Source organism: Somniosus microcephalus, chromosome 4 (assembly GCF_052327205.1).
Source record: "Somniosus microcephalus isolate GS21.2 chromosome 4, FLI_Smic_1.0, whole genome shotgun sequence".
NCBI classification, from domain to species: domain Eukaryota; kingdom Metazoa; phylum Chordata; class Chondrichthyes; order Squaliformes; family Somniosidae; genus Somniosus; species Somniosus microcephalus.
The window spans coordinates 184,358,549-184,376,724 of record NC_140990.1 but is presented as its reverse complement, the minus strand read 5'-3'; the positions used below and the strand labels follow the sequence as shown (position 1 = coordinate 184,376,724).

The 18,176-nt window shown below is 47.4% G+C and overlaps 1 protein-coding gene across 6 annotated transcripts in view; it reads left to right on the top strand.

Annotated features, from left to right (window-relative positions):
• ube2f (ubiquitin-conjugating enzyme E2F (putative)) overlaps positions 1-18,176 on the top strand; it is a 253,275-nt gene that overhangs the window by 209,214 nt on the left and 25,885 nt on the right. For 5 of the 6 annotated variants that reach the window (XM_085985594.1, XM_085985591.1, XM_085985593.1 and 2 more), the window contains one exon: positions 1,191-1,248. In XM_085985594.1, the coding sequence (XP_085841720.1) occupies positions 1,191-1,248 (58 nt within the window). Of the gene's footprint in view, positions 1-1,190; positions 1,249-9,152; positions 9,426-18,176 lie in introns of those variants that run through there. The other variant, XM_085985597.1, reaches the window with a different exon arrangement.

Genomic DNA, 18,176 nt, shown 5'->3' with positions numbered 1-18,176 from the left:
TTACAAGCCCCAACTATTTCCTGATTTATACTCCGACCAACAGAGTTGCAACTGGTAGGAGGCGTATAGACTATGCCCACTAGTGACTTTTTCCCCTTATTATTCCTTATCTCCACCCAAACTATTTCACTATCCTGATCCTTTGACCCAATATCATTTCTGACTATTGCAGTGATTCCATCCTTGATTAACATAGCAACCCCACCTCCCTTTCCTTCCTGTCTGTCCTTCCTAATTGTCAAATACCCTAGTATGTTTAGTTCCCAGTCATGATTATCTTGCAGCCATGTTTCCGTAATGGCCACCAGATCATACCCATGTGTAGTTATTTGTACCGTCAACTCGTCAATTTTGTTACGAATGCTGCGTGCATTCAGATAAAGAACTTTCAAATATGTTTTCTGACAATTTATTCCTGCTTTTACCCCTTTTACTACTTTACCTTTATCATTATACATTCTGTCCCTTCCTGACACGCTCTGGTTTTTAATTCCCCCACTGCTACCTTGCTCTATTGCCTTCTCCGCTGTCATTTTTATTTTTCGCTCTATTAAAACCTCCCCCCCCACTAATTAGTTTAAAGCCCTCTCTACAGCCCTAGTTATTCGAATAGCCAGGATTCTAGTCCCAGCACTGGCCAAGTGAAGTCCGTCCCTTGTACAGGAACAGCTCTCTCCTGTCCCTGTACTGATGCCAGTGTCCCAAGAAGCAAAACCCATTTCTCCCACACCAGTCTTTGAGCCACGCATTTAACTCTCTAATTTTATTTACCCTAGCCAAATTTGCACGTGGCTCAGGTAGTAATCCAGAGATTATTACCCTTGTGGTTCTGCTTTTTAATTTGGCCCCTAGCTGCTCAAACTCCCTCAGCAGAACCTCCTTCCTTGTCCTATCTATGTCGTTGGTACCAACATGGACCACGACAACTGGATCCTCCCCCTCCCACTCCAAGTTTCTCTCCAGCCCAGAGGATATGTCCTTAACCCTGGCACCGGGCAGGCAACACAGCCTTCGGGACTCTCGCTCTCGGCTGCAAAGAACGCTATCTATCCCCATAACGATACTATCCCCTACCACTACAACATTTCTTTTATCTCCCCCCACTCCACGGTGCTGTGGCCAGGTTTCACACACCATCAGCCTCTTGCTGTACCTCCAGGCTGCTGAAATCTTCCTTTTGTGTTTTGCAGCTTGCTGAGGGAGCACTCCATCGATGGCACAGGCTGGGCTCCAACCAGGACTCTAAAGGTACTCTTCTTTGGAAACAACTAAGTTTATCTTGCCCTCCCCTTTCCCTTTCTTCTTCCTCTCCCCGCCCCATGAATTTTCAGAAAGTAAAACAGCTGAAGTGCATCAGATATGTTCTGTGAGTATTCAGTAACACTGAGTTGCCATGCAGTTTCTGTAGAACCTCCAATGTCCTTGGTGTCGCCAGGCCAGGTGACTCATATCCTGGGATTCTGAAACAGGCTATGTGAGGAATGTTTGCAGTAGCACTGTCTATCACCAGGACGGAAGTACTGGGCATCTACGAGTGGCACGGGACTGCAGGCAGCAAGCACAACCCCTGTGTTGACAAAGGGCAGCATCTCTGACCCAGATAATAACCGGTCATAGCCTCACATCAGCAGGAAAAGTACTGGAATCGATTCCATCCTAGACAAGAACCTGTACAGCAATATTCACCTGCATTTAGACAGGATCGTCTTTCCTGACAAACCACCTTGACTTCTCTGAACAGATGGATAAAGTAGATAGTTCATTTGAACCTGACAAAGTTTCACATGAAAGACTTCAAACTAAACTAAAAGCCACAGGAACTCGGTAGAACATGGGACTGGACAAAACAACAGCAAACTTGTGAGAGATGTAATGTCAGACTGGCGGGAGAGGTTGAGTGGAGTCCCGCATAGGTCAGTGCTTGGACCCGTGTGCTTATTAATCTACATAAAGAAACCAACTGCAAACCTGTCAGATTTGCTGACGAGACCAAAGTAGGGAGATCAGTGGAACCAGAGGATGTAGCTAGAGATTTACAGGATTGAGATTGGTGATGAGATTGGGTAGGCAAATTAAATATAAAATATTACACTTGGTTCATAAATATCAGAAATATACAGTGGATGAGATTAAATTAGAGCGGGGTATGGGATTCACCAGTCGTCTGACGCCTCCCTCAAAGCTGTGTGTGTCAAGAGGTGGCCTGTTGAGCTGCCACAGTTACTGCTTTGAATGAAATGATGACCCTTTAATGTGGAAACTTATGGTTCCTGTATTGTCAATTCAGCAATAACCTAGCATTAGGATATGAACTGCTATAGGGTGATGCTAAATGGCTTTTCTATCTCTGGGTATTAACACTATGTAAGCTGAATCTATCTTTATATAGCAATAAATGGACATCTTTGTCACTAAGATTGAGACCATCCATTCAGCTGCCTATTCCGCATCCTCCTTCCCCTTTCCTGCCAAACCAAACCTCCCCCCTGCCCAAGCCCTGAATCCACATCGTTCTCTAGTTCGTCTCCTATCTCTTGTCATGTCCCCTCCAAACTCATTTTGTCCATGAGACCCGCTGCCTGCACCCTTGACCCCATTTCCAATAAACTGCTGACTACACAACTTCCCTTCCTGGCCCCAAGTTAACTGACATTGTACATGGGGCCTTCTCGGGTACTGTGCCTCCTCCTCAAAAACCCCAGCCCTGAGTCCCCTCTCCTTGCAGACTAACACCCCATCTCCAACCTCCTATACCTCTCCAGTGTCATTGAACATCATGCCGACTCCCAAATCCAACACAAGATTGTGGGTTCAAGTCCCACTCCAGGCTGACACTCCAGTACAGTACGGAGGTGCCGTCTTTTGGATGAGACGTTAAACTGAGGCCCCGTCTGCTTTCTAAGGTGGACATAAAAGATCCCATGGCACTACTTCGAAGAAGAGCAGGGGAGTTATCCCCGATGTCCTGGCCAATATTTATCACCGAAACAGATTATCTGGTCATTATCACATTGCTGTTTGTGGGAGCTTTCTGTGCACAAATTGCCTGCCATATTTCCTACATTACAACAGTGATTACACTTCAAAAGTGCTTCATTGGCTGTAAAGCGCTTTGGGACATCCAGAGGTCGTGAAAGGCGCTATATAAATGCAAGTCTTTCTTTTAACTCCAATCAGGTTTCTGACCCTGCCACAGCACTGAAACGGCCTAATCAAAGTCACAAATTACATTCTCTGTTAGTGTTACCATGGTAAACTATCCCTCCTTATCCTTCTCGTCCTGTTTGCAGCCTTTGACACGGTCGACCAAATCAACTTCCTCCAATGTGTCTCATCCATTGTCTAACTCAGTGGGACTGCCCTCACTTGGTTCCACTCCTGTCTATCCGGTCGTAGCTAGAGCATCTGTAGCAACATTGGTTCCCCTCCTCTTCCTCATCTACGTGCTGCCGCCTTGGCGACTTCATTCAAAGACATAACGTCAGGTTCCACACGTACGGTGACAATACCCAGCTCTACACCACCTCTCTCGACCCCTCCACTGCCTGTGCTGTCAGATTGTTAGTCCAACATCCAGTTCTGGATGAGCTGCAGTTTCCTTTGGTTAAACATTGAAAAGACCAAAGCTATTGTCTTCGCTCCTCGCTACAAACTCCATTCCCTAGCCACCTAATCCATCCCCCTCCCTAGTCACTGTCTGAGGCTGAACCAGACTTTTCACAACCTAGATGTCCTATTTGACCCAGAGCTGAGCTTCCAACCCCATATCCTCTCCATCACAAAAACCGCCGACTTACACGTCCTTAACATCGCCATCTCCACCCCTGCCTCAGCCCATCTGCTGCTGAAACCCTCATCCATGTCTTTGTTGCCTCTAGACTCTGATTCCAACACTCTCCTGGCCGGCCTCCCACCTTGAACCCTCCGTAAACTTCAGCTCATCTAAATCTCTGCTGCCCGTATCCTAACTCGCACCAAGTCCTGTTCACCCATCACCCCTGTGCTCACTGACCTACATTGGCCAGTCCATCAACGCCTCAGCTTTAAAATTCTTATCGTGTTCAAATTCCTCCATGACCTCGCCCCTCCCTATCTCTGTAACCTCCTACAACCCGCCGAGATCTCTGTCGTCCTCTAATTCTGGCCTCTTGTGCATCCACCACTCCCTTCATCCCACCATTGGCGGTCATGCCTTCAGCCGTCTAGGCCCTAAGCTCTGGACTTCCCTCCCTTAACATAGCCGCCTCTGCACCTCTCTCTTCTTTGAGACCCTCCTTAAAACCCACCTCTATGACCAAGCTTTTAGCCACCCCTCCTAATATCTCCTCGTTTGGCTCAGTGTTAGTTTTTGTCTCATTATACTTCCGTTAAATGAACTATATAAATACAAGTTGTTTATTGCAATATATCGAAATATGAATTAAAACAAAATCCTTCCAGGGCATAGAGTTAAAAGTCCCAAAATGTTACACTGGGTGTAGTTTTTACAAGTAGTATATCCTCCAATTGAACTTTTTCAGATTTGTGACCATAAGTCTCTGACGTTGAAAATGACAGTGTTCAGCACCGTTGTTTCAGCTCACAGGCTAAGTGAGTTACAGTCTATTGATTAACCCTGTTTGGTCCCCTCTCCAAGGAGTCATCAGGACCCAGCTGAGATTCTCATCCACATCTTGTTCAATTTTAACGATCACAAAAAGGGAATAACTGCTGAGAAATGAAAGAAAGTCAGAAAGCGCTGGAGATACTCAGCAGGTCAGGCAGCATCTATTGAGAGAACACCAATCAGCTGACATTTCAAGCATTCTTCTGCTCGTCCCCATTTCTTAGCATTAAAGCCTCTTGACCGTCCCTTGGAGTACTGGAATCAGAGTTGGTATCAGCGAGATGTTTGTTTTTGGTGGGAGTGGTGCCTGTATTATACAGCTTGTTACTGGTTTGTCCGCTGTTGTCATTAGCAGACTGTTTTGTGGTCCCCAAAAATTGATGGTGTAGGTCACCTTGGCCTGTTGCAGAGGCTGTGGCTTTTTGTGAGTACTTGTGGTCTGCAGCATGCTCTGAGCTGACAGACTGGTGTAATCCTTACTGTTCTGGGAGATTTCACATATACCAGATGCAGAGCACATGGGCTGTTGGCTCTTCACTTATTTACAAATTGTCATGGAGCAGAGACTTAACAGGCTGCAATTAGACTATAGGTTAAACGACCCATATAGAGTGTGCCAAGCACATTGCAACATCTGCTGTGATATATGATCCAGTGCCTGGAATAGCTGCACTACATTCCATTGCAGGTGCTTGGACACGCAGTTCATAGAAGTCATTGCAAAGTAGTTCTAACTTTTTGAAACTTGTTCCTTGCTGAGAAATAATCTTAAGGGCACCTTCAGCTAACAAGCTAGCACAAAGCTTCTGTTTATGTAGCTCCTTCATCTTTCATTAATGCTACACACAGTCAGTTCCCTCTGTTCACTGCTCCATGACCTTGTCACTCCCCCTCTGTTCACAGTTCACTGATCCGTGACCCTGTCACTCCCCCTCTGTTCACAGTTCACTGATCCGTGACCCTGTCACTCCCCCTCTGTTCACAGTTCACTGATCCGTGACCCCGTCGCTCCCCCTCTGTTCACAGTTCACTGATCCGTGACCCTGTCACTCCCCCTCTGTTCACAGTTCACTGATCCGTGACCCTGTCACTCCCCCTCTGTTCACAGTTCACTGATCCGTGACCCCGTCGCTCCCCCTCTGTTCACAGTTCACTGATCCGTGACCCCGTCACTCCCCCTCTGTTCACTGATCCGTGACCCTGTCACTCCCCCTCTGTTCACTGATCCGTGACCCCGTCACTCCCCCTCTGTTCACAGTTCACTGATCCGTGACCCTGTCACTCCCCCTCTGTTCACAGTTCACTGATCCGTGACCATGTCACTCCCCTCTGTTCACAGTTCACTGATCCGTGACCCTGTCACTCCCCTCTGTTCACAGTTCACTGATCCGTGACCCTGTCACTCCCCCTCTGTTCACTGATCCGTGACCCTGTCACTCCCCCTCTGTTCACAGTTCACTGATCCGTGACCCTGTCACTCCCCTCTGTTCACAGTTCACTGATCCGTGACCCTGTCACTCCCCCTCTGTTCACAGTTCACTGATCCGTGACCCTGTCACTACCCTCTGTTCACAGTTCACTGATCCGTGACCCCATCGCTCCCCCTCTGTTCACAGTTCACTGATCCGTGACCCCGTCACTCCCCCTCTGTTCACAGTTCACTGATCCGTGACCCCGTCACTCCCCCTCTGTTCACAGTTCACTGATCCGTGACCCCGTCACTCCCCCTCTGTTCACAGTTCACTGATCCGTGACCCCGTCACTCCCCCCTCTGTTCACAGTTCACTGATCCGTGACCCCGTCACTCCCCCTCTGTTCACAGTTCACTGATCCGTGACCCCGTCACTCCCCCTCTGTTCACTGATCTGTGACCCCGTCACTCCCCCTCTGTTCACTGATCTGTGACCCCGTCACTCCCCCTCTGTTCACAGTTCACTGATCCGTGACCCTGTCACTCCCCCTCTGTTCACAGTTCACTGATCCATGACCCTGTCACTCCCCCTCTGTTCACAGTTCACTGATCCGTGACCCCGTCACTCCCCCTCTGTTCACAGTTCACTGATCCGTGACCCTGTCACTCCCCCTCTGTTCACAGTTCACTGATCCGTGACCCTGTCACTCCCCCTCTGTTCACTGATCTGTGACCCCGTCACTCCCCTCTGTTCACTGATCCGTGACCCTGTCACTCCCCCTCTGTTCACAGTTCACTGATCCGTGACCCCGTCACTCCCCCTCTGTTCACAGTTCACTGATCCGTGACCCCGTCACTCCCCCTCTGTTCACAGTTCACTGAACCGTGACCCCGTCACTCCCCCTCTGTTCACTGATCTGTGACCCCATCGCTCCCCCTCTGTTCACTGATCTGTGACCCCGTCACTCCCCCTCTGTTCACAGTTCACTGATCCGTGACCCCGTCACTCCCCCTCTGTTCACAGTTCACTGATCCGTGACCCCGTCACTCCCCCTCTGTTCACTGATCCGTGACCCCGTCACTCCCCCTCTGTTCACTGAACCGTGACCCCGTCACTCCCCCTCTGTTCACTGATCTGTGACCCCATCGCTACCCCTCTGTTCACTGATCTGTGACCCCGTCACTCCCCCTCTGTTCACAGTTCACTGATCCGTGACCCTGTCACTCCCCCTCTGTTCACAGTTCACTGATCCGTGACCCCGTCACTCCCCCTCTGTTCACTGATCCGTGACCCCGTCACTCCCCCTCTGTTCACTGATCTGTGACCCCGTCACTCCCCCTCTGTTCACAGTTCACTGATCCGTGACCCTGTCACTCCCCCTCTGTTCACAGTTCACTGATCCGTGACCCCGTCACTCCCCCTCTGTTCACAGTTCACTGATCCGTGACCCCGTCACTCCCCCTCTGTTCACAGTTCACTGATCCGTGACCCCGTCACTCCCCCTCTGTTCACTGACCCGTGACCCCGTCACTCCCCCTCTGTTCACTGATCTGTGACCCCGTCACTCCCCCTCTGTTCACAGTTCACTGATCCGTGACCCCGTCACTCCCCCTCTGTTCACAGTTCACTGATCCGTGACCCCGTCACTCCCCCTCTGTTCACAGTTCACTGATCCGTGACCCCGTCACTCCCCCTCTGTTCACTGATCCGTGACCCCGTCACTCCCCCTCTGTTCACTGATCTGTGACCCCGTCACTCCCCCTCTGTTCACAGTTCACTGATCCGTGACCCCGTCACTCCCCCTCTGTTCACAGTTCACTGATCCGTGACCCCGTCACTCCCCCTCTGTTCACAGTTCACTGATCCGTGACCCCGTCACTCCCCCTCTGTTCACAGTTCACTGATCCGTGACCCCGTCACTCCCCCTCTGTTCACTGATCCGTGACCCCGTCACTCCCCCTCTGTTCACTGATCTGTGACCCCGTCACTCCCCCTCTGTTCACAGTTCACTGATCTGTGACCCCGTCACTCCCCTCGGACACTAGCCTAAATTATGTCCAACACAAATAGAGTTTCCGAGATTTTTTGCACTAGTTTAAAAAATATCGCTTGAAGCCGCCCACAAAATTGGCCACACCCCCAATTGAATTAATCACCATGACAAGTTTCTGCTAATTGGGCCCTTTGCAGCCCTTCAATGAGGTTCTTAAAATTAAGCTTTTTTTAAGGACACTAATGGACACCTTTTAAAAGCTTTTAAATATTTGTTTTAGTTTACTAAGAAACTGACTACTATACACCATGAACCCAGTAAGTGGTTCTGTATATTATTTTTAAGTCATTTTCAGTTATTTAAAATTGGGTTACTCACAGGAGGTGGACTAGTCACTCTGATTAAAAATGCTTAATTTTTGTGATAAACCTATTTTCAGCTGTATTAAAAAACTGCACCAGGTTACCACTCTTAAATACATCAAGGAATATTTTTAATGCAAAATTTAAAAAAAAATTATGTTCTATTGCGCTGCCTGTTTGCACTGGTTCATGGAAGATTTTACATTTGACTATATGCAAATGAGTTTGAACAGAAACCTGACCAAAAAAACCTTCTTAAAACAGATTGCTGACTGTGTCCAAAGCAGAAACTCTTTGTCATGATCTTTTGAGAAAACACACAGAAAATGCTGGGACTGCTCAGCAGTTCAGTCAGTACTATTAAAAAGCAAAGACAGTTTAACATTTTAGGTTCTGTCAAAAGGTATACTCCCGAAATGTTAACCTGTCTTTTCTTCCAGATTCTGGCTGACCTGTGTTTCCAGCGTTCTCTGTTTTTATGTCAGATTTGCAGGATTTTTATTTTACTTTCTGTGAGGTGGTGTAATTGAGACTCTGTAACTTGCCAGAACTTTAGTAAATGCTGCAGTGTGTCAAATGGCATGTTTTAAAATATTCTGAATTAACTTTCCATTCAACCTAATCTGATGTAGGGACAGACACTGGTGCCTTAACACCCTCTTGTATCAAATCCTAATTTACATGAATCTGTGTTACTCATCTGTCACTCATCCAGCATCATGTCTGTGCAATTACACCGGACACCTCTGAGAAGTTTCTCCTTCACTTTTTTTTATTAGTTCATGGGATGTGGGCATCGCTGGCAAGGCCAGCATTTATTGCCCATCCCTAGTTGCCCTTGAGAAGGTGGTGGTGAGCCGACTTCTTGAACCGCTGCAGTCCCTGTGGTGAAGGTACTCCCACAGTGCTGTTAGGGAGGGAGTTCCAGGATTTTGACCCAGCGACGATGAAGGAACGGCGATACTTCTAAGTCAGGATGGTGTGTCACTTGGAGGGGAACTTAGAGGTGATATTTCTAATGTCCTAAAAATGGTTTGTAACATCAAAATTTATGTATTTCGTAAAGATTAAACTTAACTGTAAAGTTGCATCTTCTGTCTTTGAGCACCTTTGTTAATGATTTTACTTGTGTTCCAGCTTGGCTGAGTTGGTAGCACTTTCACTAAGTCAGAAAGTTGTGGGTTAAAGACCCACTCGAGGATTTGACCCCATTGTCTAGACTGATAGTTGAGGGAGGGCTGCACTGTCGGAGATGTCATTCTTCAAATGAGAAGTTAAACCAAGACCCTATCAGCCCTTTCAGGTAGACATAAAAATCCCGTGGCAAGTTTTCGAAGAAGAGTAGTGAGTCCACCTGAACCAACATTCATCCCTCAGTTTGTCTGTTTTTGATTATTTGAACACAAACTGGAGGATTAATTTGAATAGGTTTTCAACTAAACTTTTAAATAAAAGGCATTTACGTAATGTTTTACTTCAGAAAATGTACTAAGCTGAGAGAGACAGAGACAAAAAGGGGGTGAGGGAGAGAAAGACCTTGTCCTATTGTTCACATTTACAATATAAAGAACAACTTTCTGTTTACAAAAGATTTGTTTATTCAGTTGAAGTGGGGTGAGGGAGACTCTGGTTACTTGATGTGTAGAAAATTTTGAGAGCTATTTAAGGTTTTTTATATATTAACCTGATGGAGTTAACTATCTAGGCTGACGGTGAGAATGACTGTTCATAGACCATGCCGGTTACAAGTGATGTAAAAATTGCTAATGGAATTTTGTTGGTTAAAATTAAACATAAATGTTATTAAAGCAGCCATTATGTAGCTGTGGTCTTTCTCTATCGAAGGATAAGTATTCGCATTATCTAGCGGACGGTCACAAATCACCAAATTCAATATTTGCAGAGGATTCTTAAATATTTACAACCCAGTGATGACAGACCTGAGGATTCCCCACCTGCCCCTCCCACACTGACAGTCAGAGGGACCCAAAACCCCAGCACTGTCAGACTCTTGGCCACCCCCTCCGGTTCTATGAGAGTCCAAGACCACTCCCAACTAAAGTGCTAAATCCCATCTTCCCCTTATCAGTACTGCTAAGAAGCAGGTATCTACTTCAAACCAGGAGAACTGACAAACACAAGAGTGATACAGTCGGAAAACAGGTCCTTCAAGGATGTCAATTTCACAGAAACGAGGGTTACCTCAGTCCTCAACGGTTCCAGCAGAAATGTCCCAGCAACTCGCCTCTTAATCTCCGGTCACTAAGTGCATCACATAGAAGTAAGAAGTTAGGAGCGTGGGTTAGTGACAGTTTAGGCATGAGGGGCAGATATGATGGTAAACAGCAGTGGTAATTTGTGGTTATATTACATAGAAAGTATTGTGGCTATTTTTCAGTATGTTTTTAGCTCCAGAATGTGGAGATCTGCTGCTAATGGTTGTACTGTGTAGTTGACATTTCTAGCTTGGGTATTGCATTGTTTTAGAACAAGGTATTTTAGGGAGAATGACTACACTACATTACACCATACTTTAACTTTTTGACGATTATCTGCACCGATGGGAAAGCTCAGCGCATATATGCATGCGTTGGCTGTTGCACATCGTGTTCACACAAACCCACCCGCTATAAGCTCTACCAGTTCCGAGTTATTCCAAGAGCCTCATGATATCTGTTGTCCTCTGCCAAGTACGGCAACATTTGAGAGGTCATCAGTCAGAGCTTCTGGAGTATCCTGGTCTGCAGTTAGCCATCTCAATACAGTGGGATAATGGTTGATTGACAAAGTATAAACAAGCCATGGCTGCTTCTGGGTAGCAAGCATTGAGCTGCAAAATTATGATTGGCATCACTTACTCACTGCGCATTAACGGAATGGAACCCCATCAATGGTCCCCTGTATCTGGGGAAATCCTGCAAGTCTATAAAAATTAACTGCTTGTTCTCTTTGCTTTGCAGAGTCAATTGAGAATGTGATGAGTTAAGATGCTCAACTGAACAGGGCAGATGTAACCTTCTTAATACAGTATTGCACAGCTGATTGACTAAGGTCATCTAAGACTGCATGGAAGGGACCCAGTTGCATGAAGATTCAGGGCTGTGGTCACTTTGACATCCAATGTTAAAGCTGTGCTCTATGTTGATGTGGGCTGCAAGTCATTGGCTCGCAGCTAGCATAACCCAAATGTTTGTGTGGGTAAGGGCAGCCATCTAATGGGTTGTTGGCATGAGAAGTCGAGATATGAACTCTGAGGTTAGTAAACCCCATTGAGTGGATATCTACCCCTGACTGCAGACATCTTCTGTGAGGCCTCACTCTACCAGCCTCCATGCTTACCTTTCCCAAATCTCGTCATCCTCCTCTTCATAACATCAGAATTAAGGGTATTCCCACAGGGGAAATCAATTATTTCACCCAAAATAGTACTTTTTCCTGCATTCACTTTACATTTTAGAAGTACTATTAAACACCTAGGAAGTAAAAAAGACTACAAAATTCACAGTCTCTTAGTCTCCAGAGAGCCTGCATGTAAGAGTTTTCCATAAACGATGGCCTCCACTCAGCTGTTCCTTCTCTAGGCTGTCACAACAAACCTGGGGGCAGTATAGGATCAGACACATGGAAAGATGTTGGGGTCTAATAAACTACGCCCACCTGCTGCCATTTTCATGGCAAGTTCCCAGGAGCAAAATGCTGATGGTCTGTTTTTGCGGCAGGGTAACGGAACACCTACTACCCCGGTTTCCTTAATTTACCACTGCTAAATCACCCAAATACTGAGGAAAATCCAAGCTTTAAAGTCCTCCATTATTACACCTCTGCTACTACTGCAAGCCTCTCTAAATCCCATCCTCAGTCTCTTCCCACAATTCCATAATCTCCAAATATGGTACTCAGCCCCTTATTATTTCTTAACTCAACCCCGACAGACTCTGCCTGACCACCACCATTAATAGAAACTTATTTTTCATGTCTGTAATCATTAATTAATGAGGAACCCTCCTCCCTTTTTTCCTTCTCTCCTGAAAATTTTATTTCCGGGAGTATTTAGTTCCCAGTTGCAGCTGGGTTAAAGCCAAATTTTTTATCAATACTACAACATCTTGTCCCTCTGTACTAATTAGTGCTTCTAGTTCCCTCGCTGTATTAGTAATTCTCTGTTTGCGTGTTTACATATAAATACTGCAACCACAACCATTCTGTGCTAATGAGTACTCTCTTCCCTTCCATTTTTGCTTATTCCTTCCTTCACTATCCTCCTCCTTAACCACCCTCCTATCAGCCCTGAGATATTTCTCTCCATACTGGATGGGTTTGGATGGTTTGTATTTTAGAGAAACAGACAGCTGTGAGTGAGTTACAAGCTGGCCAGCCGTGACTCCACCAGCGTCTCAGGGTCAGGGGGACGCCACCTCATTTACCTGGGACAGGTGAGCACAAGTACCACTTGAGGCACATCTCTGGTCCCGCCTGCCAATTACATTTACAATCTATGGCTGACCCGCCCTTGACAGGGGAGAGGTGTGCCAGCTCCCCTCCAACCAGGCCATGATCTCCTTGGCCTTTGTCCATGTACACTGTATAGGTGGCACTCAATGACACTCAATGATGGTGTAATCGTGTACACAGTTTATAAGTGGTACTTGGTGAGGTGAATAAGAGAGGGTATTGTGTATAACATATAGGTTGTAGTGAATAACATATATGTTATAATACTGTATGTAGATTTTTTTCAATGTTTTTCCTAAACCAGTGCAACTAGTTTGAGCAGGAATTAATGATTTCTCATTGTATATTTGCTACTGGTTGTAGTTGCAGTGTTTCTAAAAATAGTGCAGGGAGGTGTGTGTTGGGTCTGAATCATGTTCAGGAGGCGTGGTATATAGTTATGTGCGCAGCGTGTTAACCTTTTGATTGCTGGCAGAGTCAATTAATTTGCCAGAAATGCAGTACTGCTTTTGACATACGCTCTTTGCTTGAAAGCCCATTTTAAATGCAGGTTTTCCAGTCAAAAGAGATGCCATGTTCTAGAGTGACCTGGGCTGAGAATTCCCATCCTAAACTACAAGTACTGCTTGCCCTGCTGCCCCAATCCGTGAACTTGTCCACGCTTTTCAAACCATTAACTTTCTAGCACGCATTTCACTTTATCTGTCATGTCTGAGCTACACCAACATTTTAAACCACAATCTGTGTGCGCGTATAGGAACATAATAAATAGAAGCAGGATAAGGCCATTTGGCCCTTCGAGCCTGCTCCACCATTCAATAAGATGATGGCTGACTTCTACCTCAACTCCACCTTCCCACACTATCCCCTTGGTTCCTTTAGTACCCAAAAATCTATCGATCTCTATCTTGAATGTACTCAACGACTGAACATACACGGCCCCCAGGGATAAAGAATCCAAAGATTCACAACCCTTTGAGTGATTCTCACTTTGGTCTCTCTCACCCCTCCATGCTTCCCCCTGCTCTCTCGCTCTCCATCTCCCACCCTCTTACTCTCTCCCGCTCCCCCTCCCCCTCTCTCCTCTCTCGCGTGCCCTCTCATTCTTGCCCGCCCTCCCTCTCTCTCTCCCTTGCTCGCCCTCGGCATCTCTCTCTCACGTCCACACCCTTTTACTCTCCTCCCACTGTAATTAAGGTTGAATTTGTTTGAGTGCTGGATCCACTGTTTGTTGAACAGACTGCTTTGCAATGTGTGGTGTGCAGCACAGTAAGTGTCGATACTTCTCCATAATCAGGATGCTTACTATAATGAGGAGAAACGGTTGTGTGAGTCACTGATGCTCATCCTGTTATCAGGTCTGGAGCTAAATGTGCCCGAATGTCCCAGGTTCAATCCCTGGTCTACAGTGTGTTAGATGACCTCAGTGTCCTTGGGCAAGGGAGTGGAAGATGAACCAGATTCAGAACCCCACTAATCTGTCTGTCAGATAATACATCAAACACTTGAACAAACAAAAAAGACTTTCTTTTATAATTGGTTTTCTCTCTCTGTTTAGCCCTGAGCACCAGCTGCCCTTGCTGTGGCTGACACAAGTGATGTGCTGTAGAAAAAGAAACTTGGAGTATAAACAGAAGTCAATTGTTGGCAGCAACAGTAACTTGCATTTATATAGTGCTTCTAATGTAGAAAAACGTCCCAAGGTGCTTCCTAGAAGCATAATCAGACAAAACTGGACGCTGAGCTGATGAAGGAGATATTAGGAGAGGTGGTCAAAGAGGTGAGTTTTAAGGAAGGGAGGGAGGTGGAGAAGCAGAGGGGCTTAGGGAGGGAATTACAGAGCATGGGGCCGAGGTGACTGAAGGTATGCCCGCCATTGGTGGGGTGAAGTGAGGGAGGGGGTGTACAAGAGGCCAGGATTGGAGGAATGGAAAGGCTGGGGCAGTTGTAGAGATAGATGACATTACAGGGATATGGAGGGACAAGTTTGAAGATCTCTGATTTATTCTGATTACAATTGGTTGGTTCACTTGTACTACATGCTCACACCTCCTATTGTGTAACTGGATTCAGATGAAAAATTACCGATGTATAAACTATTAACAGTCACAGATGGTAATGGTCACTCTGGTGACAAGGTATTAACTAATGGTCACTGCGCTGACAGTGTAGAGACTCCCCATGAGATACTTTGGGTAGTGGGCACGTTTCTCAGTCACATACTGTGGTAGTGGACACGTTTCTCAGTAAGATACCGGGGGCAGTGCACACGTTTCTCAGTGAGATACTGGGGGCAGTGGACATGTTTCTCAGTCACATACTGGGGCAGTGGACAGATTTCTCAGTCAGATACTGGGGGCATTGGACACGTTTCTCAGAGATTCTGGGGGCAGTGGACACGTTTCTCTGAGATACTGGGGGCAGAGAACACGTTTTTCTCACATACTGGGGACAGTGCACACGTTTCTCAGTGAGATACTGGGGGCAGTAGACACATTTCTCAGATACTGGGGGCAGTGGACATGTTTCTCAGGCACATACTGGGGCAGTGGACACATTTCTCAGTCATACTGGGGGCATTGGACACGTTTCTCTGAGATACTGGGTGGAGTGGACACGTTTCTCTGATTCTGGGGGCAGTGGACACGTTTCTCTGAGATACTGTGGGCAGAGAACACGTTTCTCTGAGATACTGCGGCAGTGGACACGTTTCTAGGTGAGATACTGAGGGGAGTGGACACGTTTCTCAGTGAGATACTGGGGGGAGTGGACTCGTTTTTCCGAGATACTGGGGTTGTGGACACGTTTCTCAGTGTGATACAGGGGTAGTGGACACGTTTCTCAGACACTTGGGGGAGTGGACACGGTTCTCTGAGATACAGCGACAGTAGACACGTTTCTCAGTGAGATACTGAGGGCAATGGACACGTTTCTCAGTGAAATTCTGGGGGCAGTGGACACGTTTCTCAGTGAGATCCTGGGGGCAGTGGACACGTTTCTCAGTGAGATATGGGGGGAGTGGACACGTTTCTCTGAGATACTGGGGGCAGTGGACACGTTTCTCAGTGAGATACTTGGGGAGTGGACACGTTTCTCAGTGAGATACGGGGAGAGTGGACACGTTTCTCTCAGATACTGGGCGCAGTGGACACGTTTCTCTCAGATACTGAGGAGAGTGGACACGTTTCTCCAGTGAGATCCTGGGGTTGTGGACACGTTTCTCAGACACTTGGGGGAGTGGACACGGTTCTCTGAGATACAGCGACAGTAGACACGTTTCTCAGTGAGATACTGGGGGCAGTGGACACGTTTCTCAGTGAGATCCTGGGGGCAGTGGACACGTTTCTCAGTGAGATCCTGGGGGCAGTGGACATGTTTCTCAGTGAGATACTGGGGGGAGTGGACGCATTTCTCTGAGATACTGGCGGCAGTGGACACGTTTCTCTGAGATACGGGGGGAGTTGACACGTTTCTCATTGAGATACAGTGGGAGTGGACACACTTCTCTCAGATACTGGGGACAGTGCACACATTTCTCCAGTGAGATCCTGGCGGCAGTGGACACGTTTCTCAGTGAGATACTGGGGGCAGTGGACACGTTTCTCAGTGAGATATGGGGGGAGTGGACACGTTTCTCCATGAGATACTGGGGGCAGTGGACACGTTTCTCAGTGAGATACTTGGGGAGTGGACACGTTTCTCAGTGAGATACGGGGGGGTGGACACGTTTCTCTGAGATACTGGGTGCAGTGGACACGTTTCTCTCAGATACTGGGCGCAGTGGACACGTTTCTCTCAGATACTGAGGAGAGTGGACACGTTTCTCCAGTGAGATCCTGGGGGCAGTGGACACGTTTCTCAGTGAGATACTGGGGGCAGTGGACATATTTCTCAGTGAGATACTGGGGGGAGTGGACGCATTTCTCTGAGATACTGGGGGGAGTTGACACGTTTCTCATTGAGATACAGTGGGAGTGGACACATTTCTCTCAGATACTGGGGACAGTGCACACATTTCTCCAGTGAGATCCTGGGGGCAGTGGACACGCTTCTCAGTGAGATACTGGCGGCAGTGGACACGTTTCTTAGTGGGGTAGTGGACACGTTTCTCAGTGAGAAACTGGGGGCAGTGGACATGTTTCTCTGAGATACTGGGCGCAGTGGACATGTTTCTCTCTCATACTGGGCGCAGTGGACACGTTTCTCAGGTAGATACTGGGGGCAGTGGACACGTTTCTCAGTGAGGTACAGGGGGCAGTGGACACGTTCCTTAATTTGATACTGGGGGAGCTGACACGTTTCTCAGATACTGGGGTAGTGGACACGTTTCTCAGTGAGATACAGGCGACCGTGGACACGTTTCTCTGAGATACTGGGGGGAGTGGACACGTTTCTCAGTGAGATACTGGGGGGAGTGGACACGTTTCTCAGTGAGATACTGGGGGGAGTGGACACGTTTCTCAGTGGGATACTGGGGGGAGTGGACACCTTTCTCAGTGAGATACTGGGGGGAGTGGACACGTTTCTCAGTGAGATACTGGGGGGAGTGGACACGTTTCTCAGTGAGATACTGAGGGGAGTGGACTCGTTTTTCTGAGATACTGGGGTTGTGGACACGTTTCTCAGTGAGATACAGCAACAGTAGACACGTTTCTCAGTGAGATACTGAGGGCAATGGACACGTTTCTCAGTGAAATTCTGGGGACAGTGGACACGTTTCTTGGTGGGGGAGTGGTCACGTTTCTCTGAGATACTGGGGGGAGTGGACACATTTCTGAGTGAGGTACTGGGGGCAGTGGACACGTTTCTCAGATACTGGGGGCAGTGATCACGTTTCTCAGTGAGATACTTGGGTAATGGTCATGTTTCTCAGTGAGATACTGGGGCCAGTGGACACGTTTCTCTTGAGATACTGGGGCAGTGGACACGGTTTTCAGTGAAATACTGGGGGCAGTGGACACGTTTCTCTGACATACTGGGCGCAGTGGACACGTTTCTCTCATACTGGGGGCAGTGGACACGTTTCTCAGTGTGATACTGGGGGAGTGGACATGTTTCTCAGATACTGGGGGCAGTGGACCCGTTTCTCAGTTAGATACTGGGGGAGTGGACACGTTTCTCAGATACTGGGGTAGTGGACCCGTTTCTCAGTGTGATACTGGGGGAGTGGACACATTTCTCAGATACTGGGGTAGTGGACCCGTTTCTCAGTGAGCTACTGGGGGAGTGGACATGTTTCTCAGATACTGGGCTAGTGGACCCGTTTCTCAGTGAGCTACTGGGGGCAGTGGAGACGTTTCTCAGTGAGATCCTGGGGGCAGTGGACACTTTTCTCTCAGATACTGGCGGCA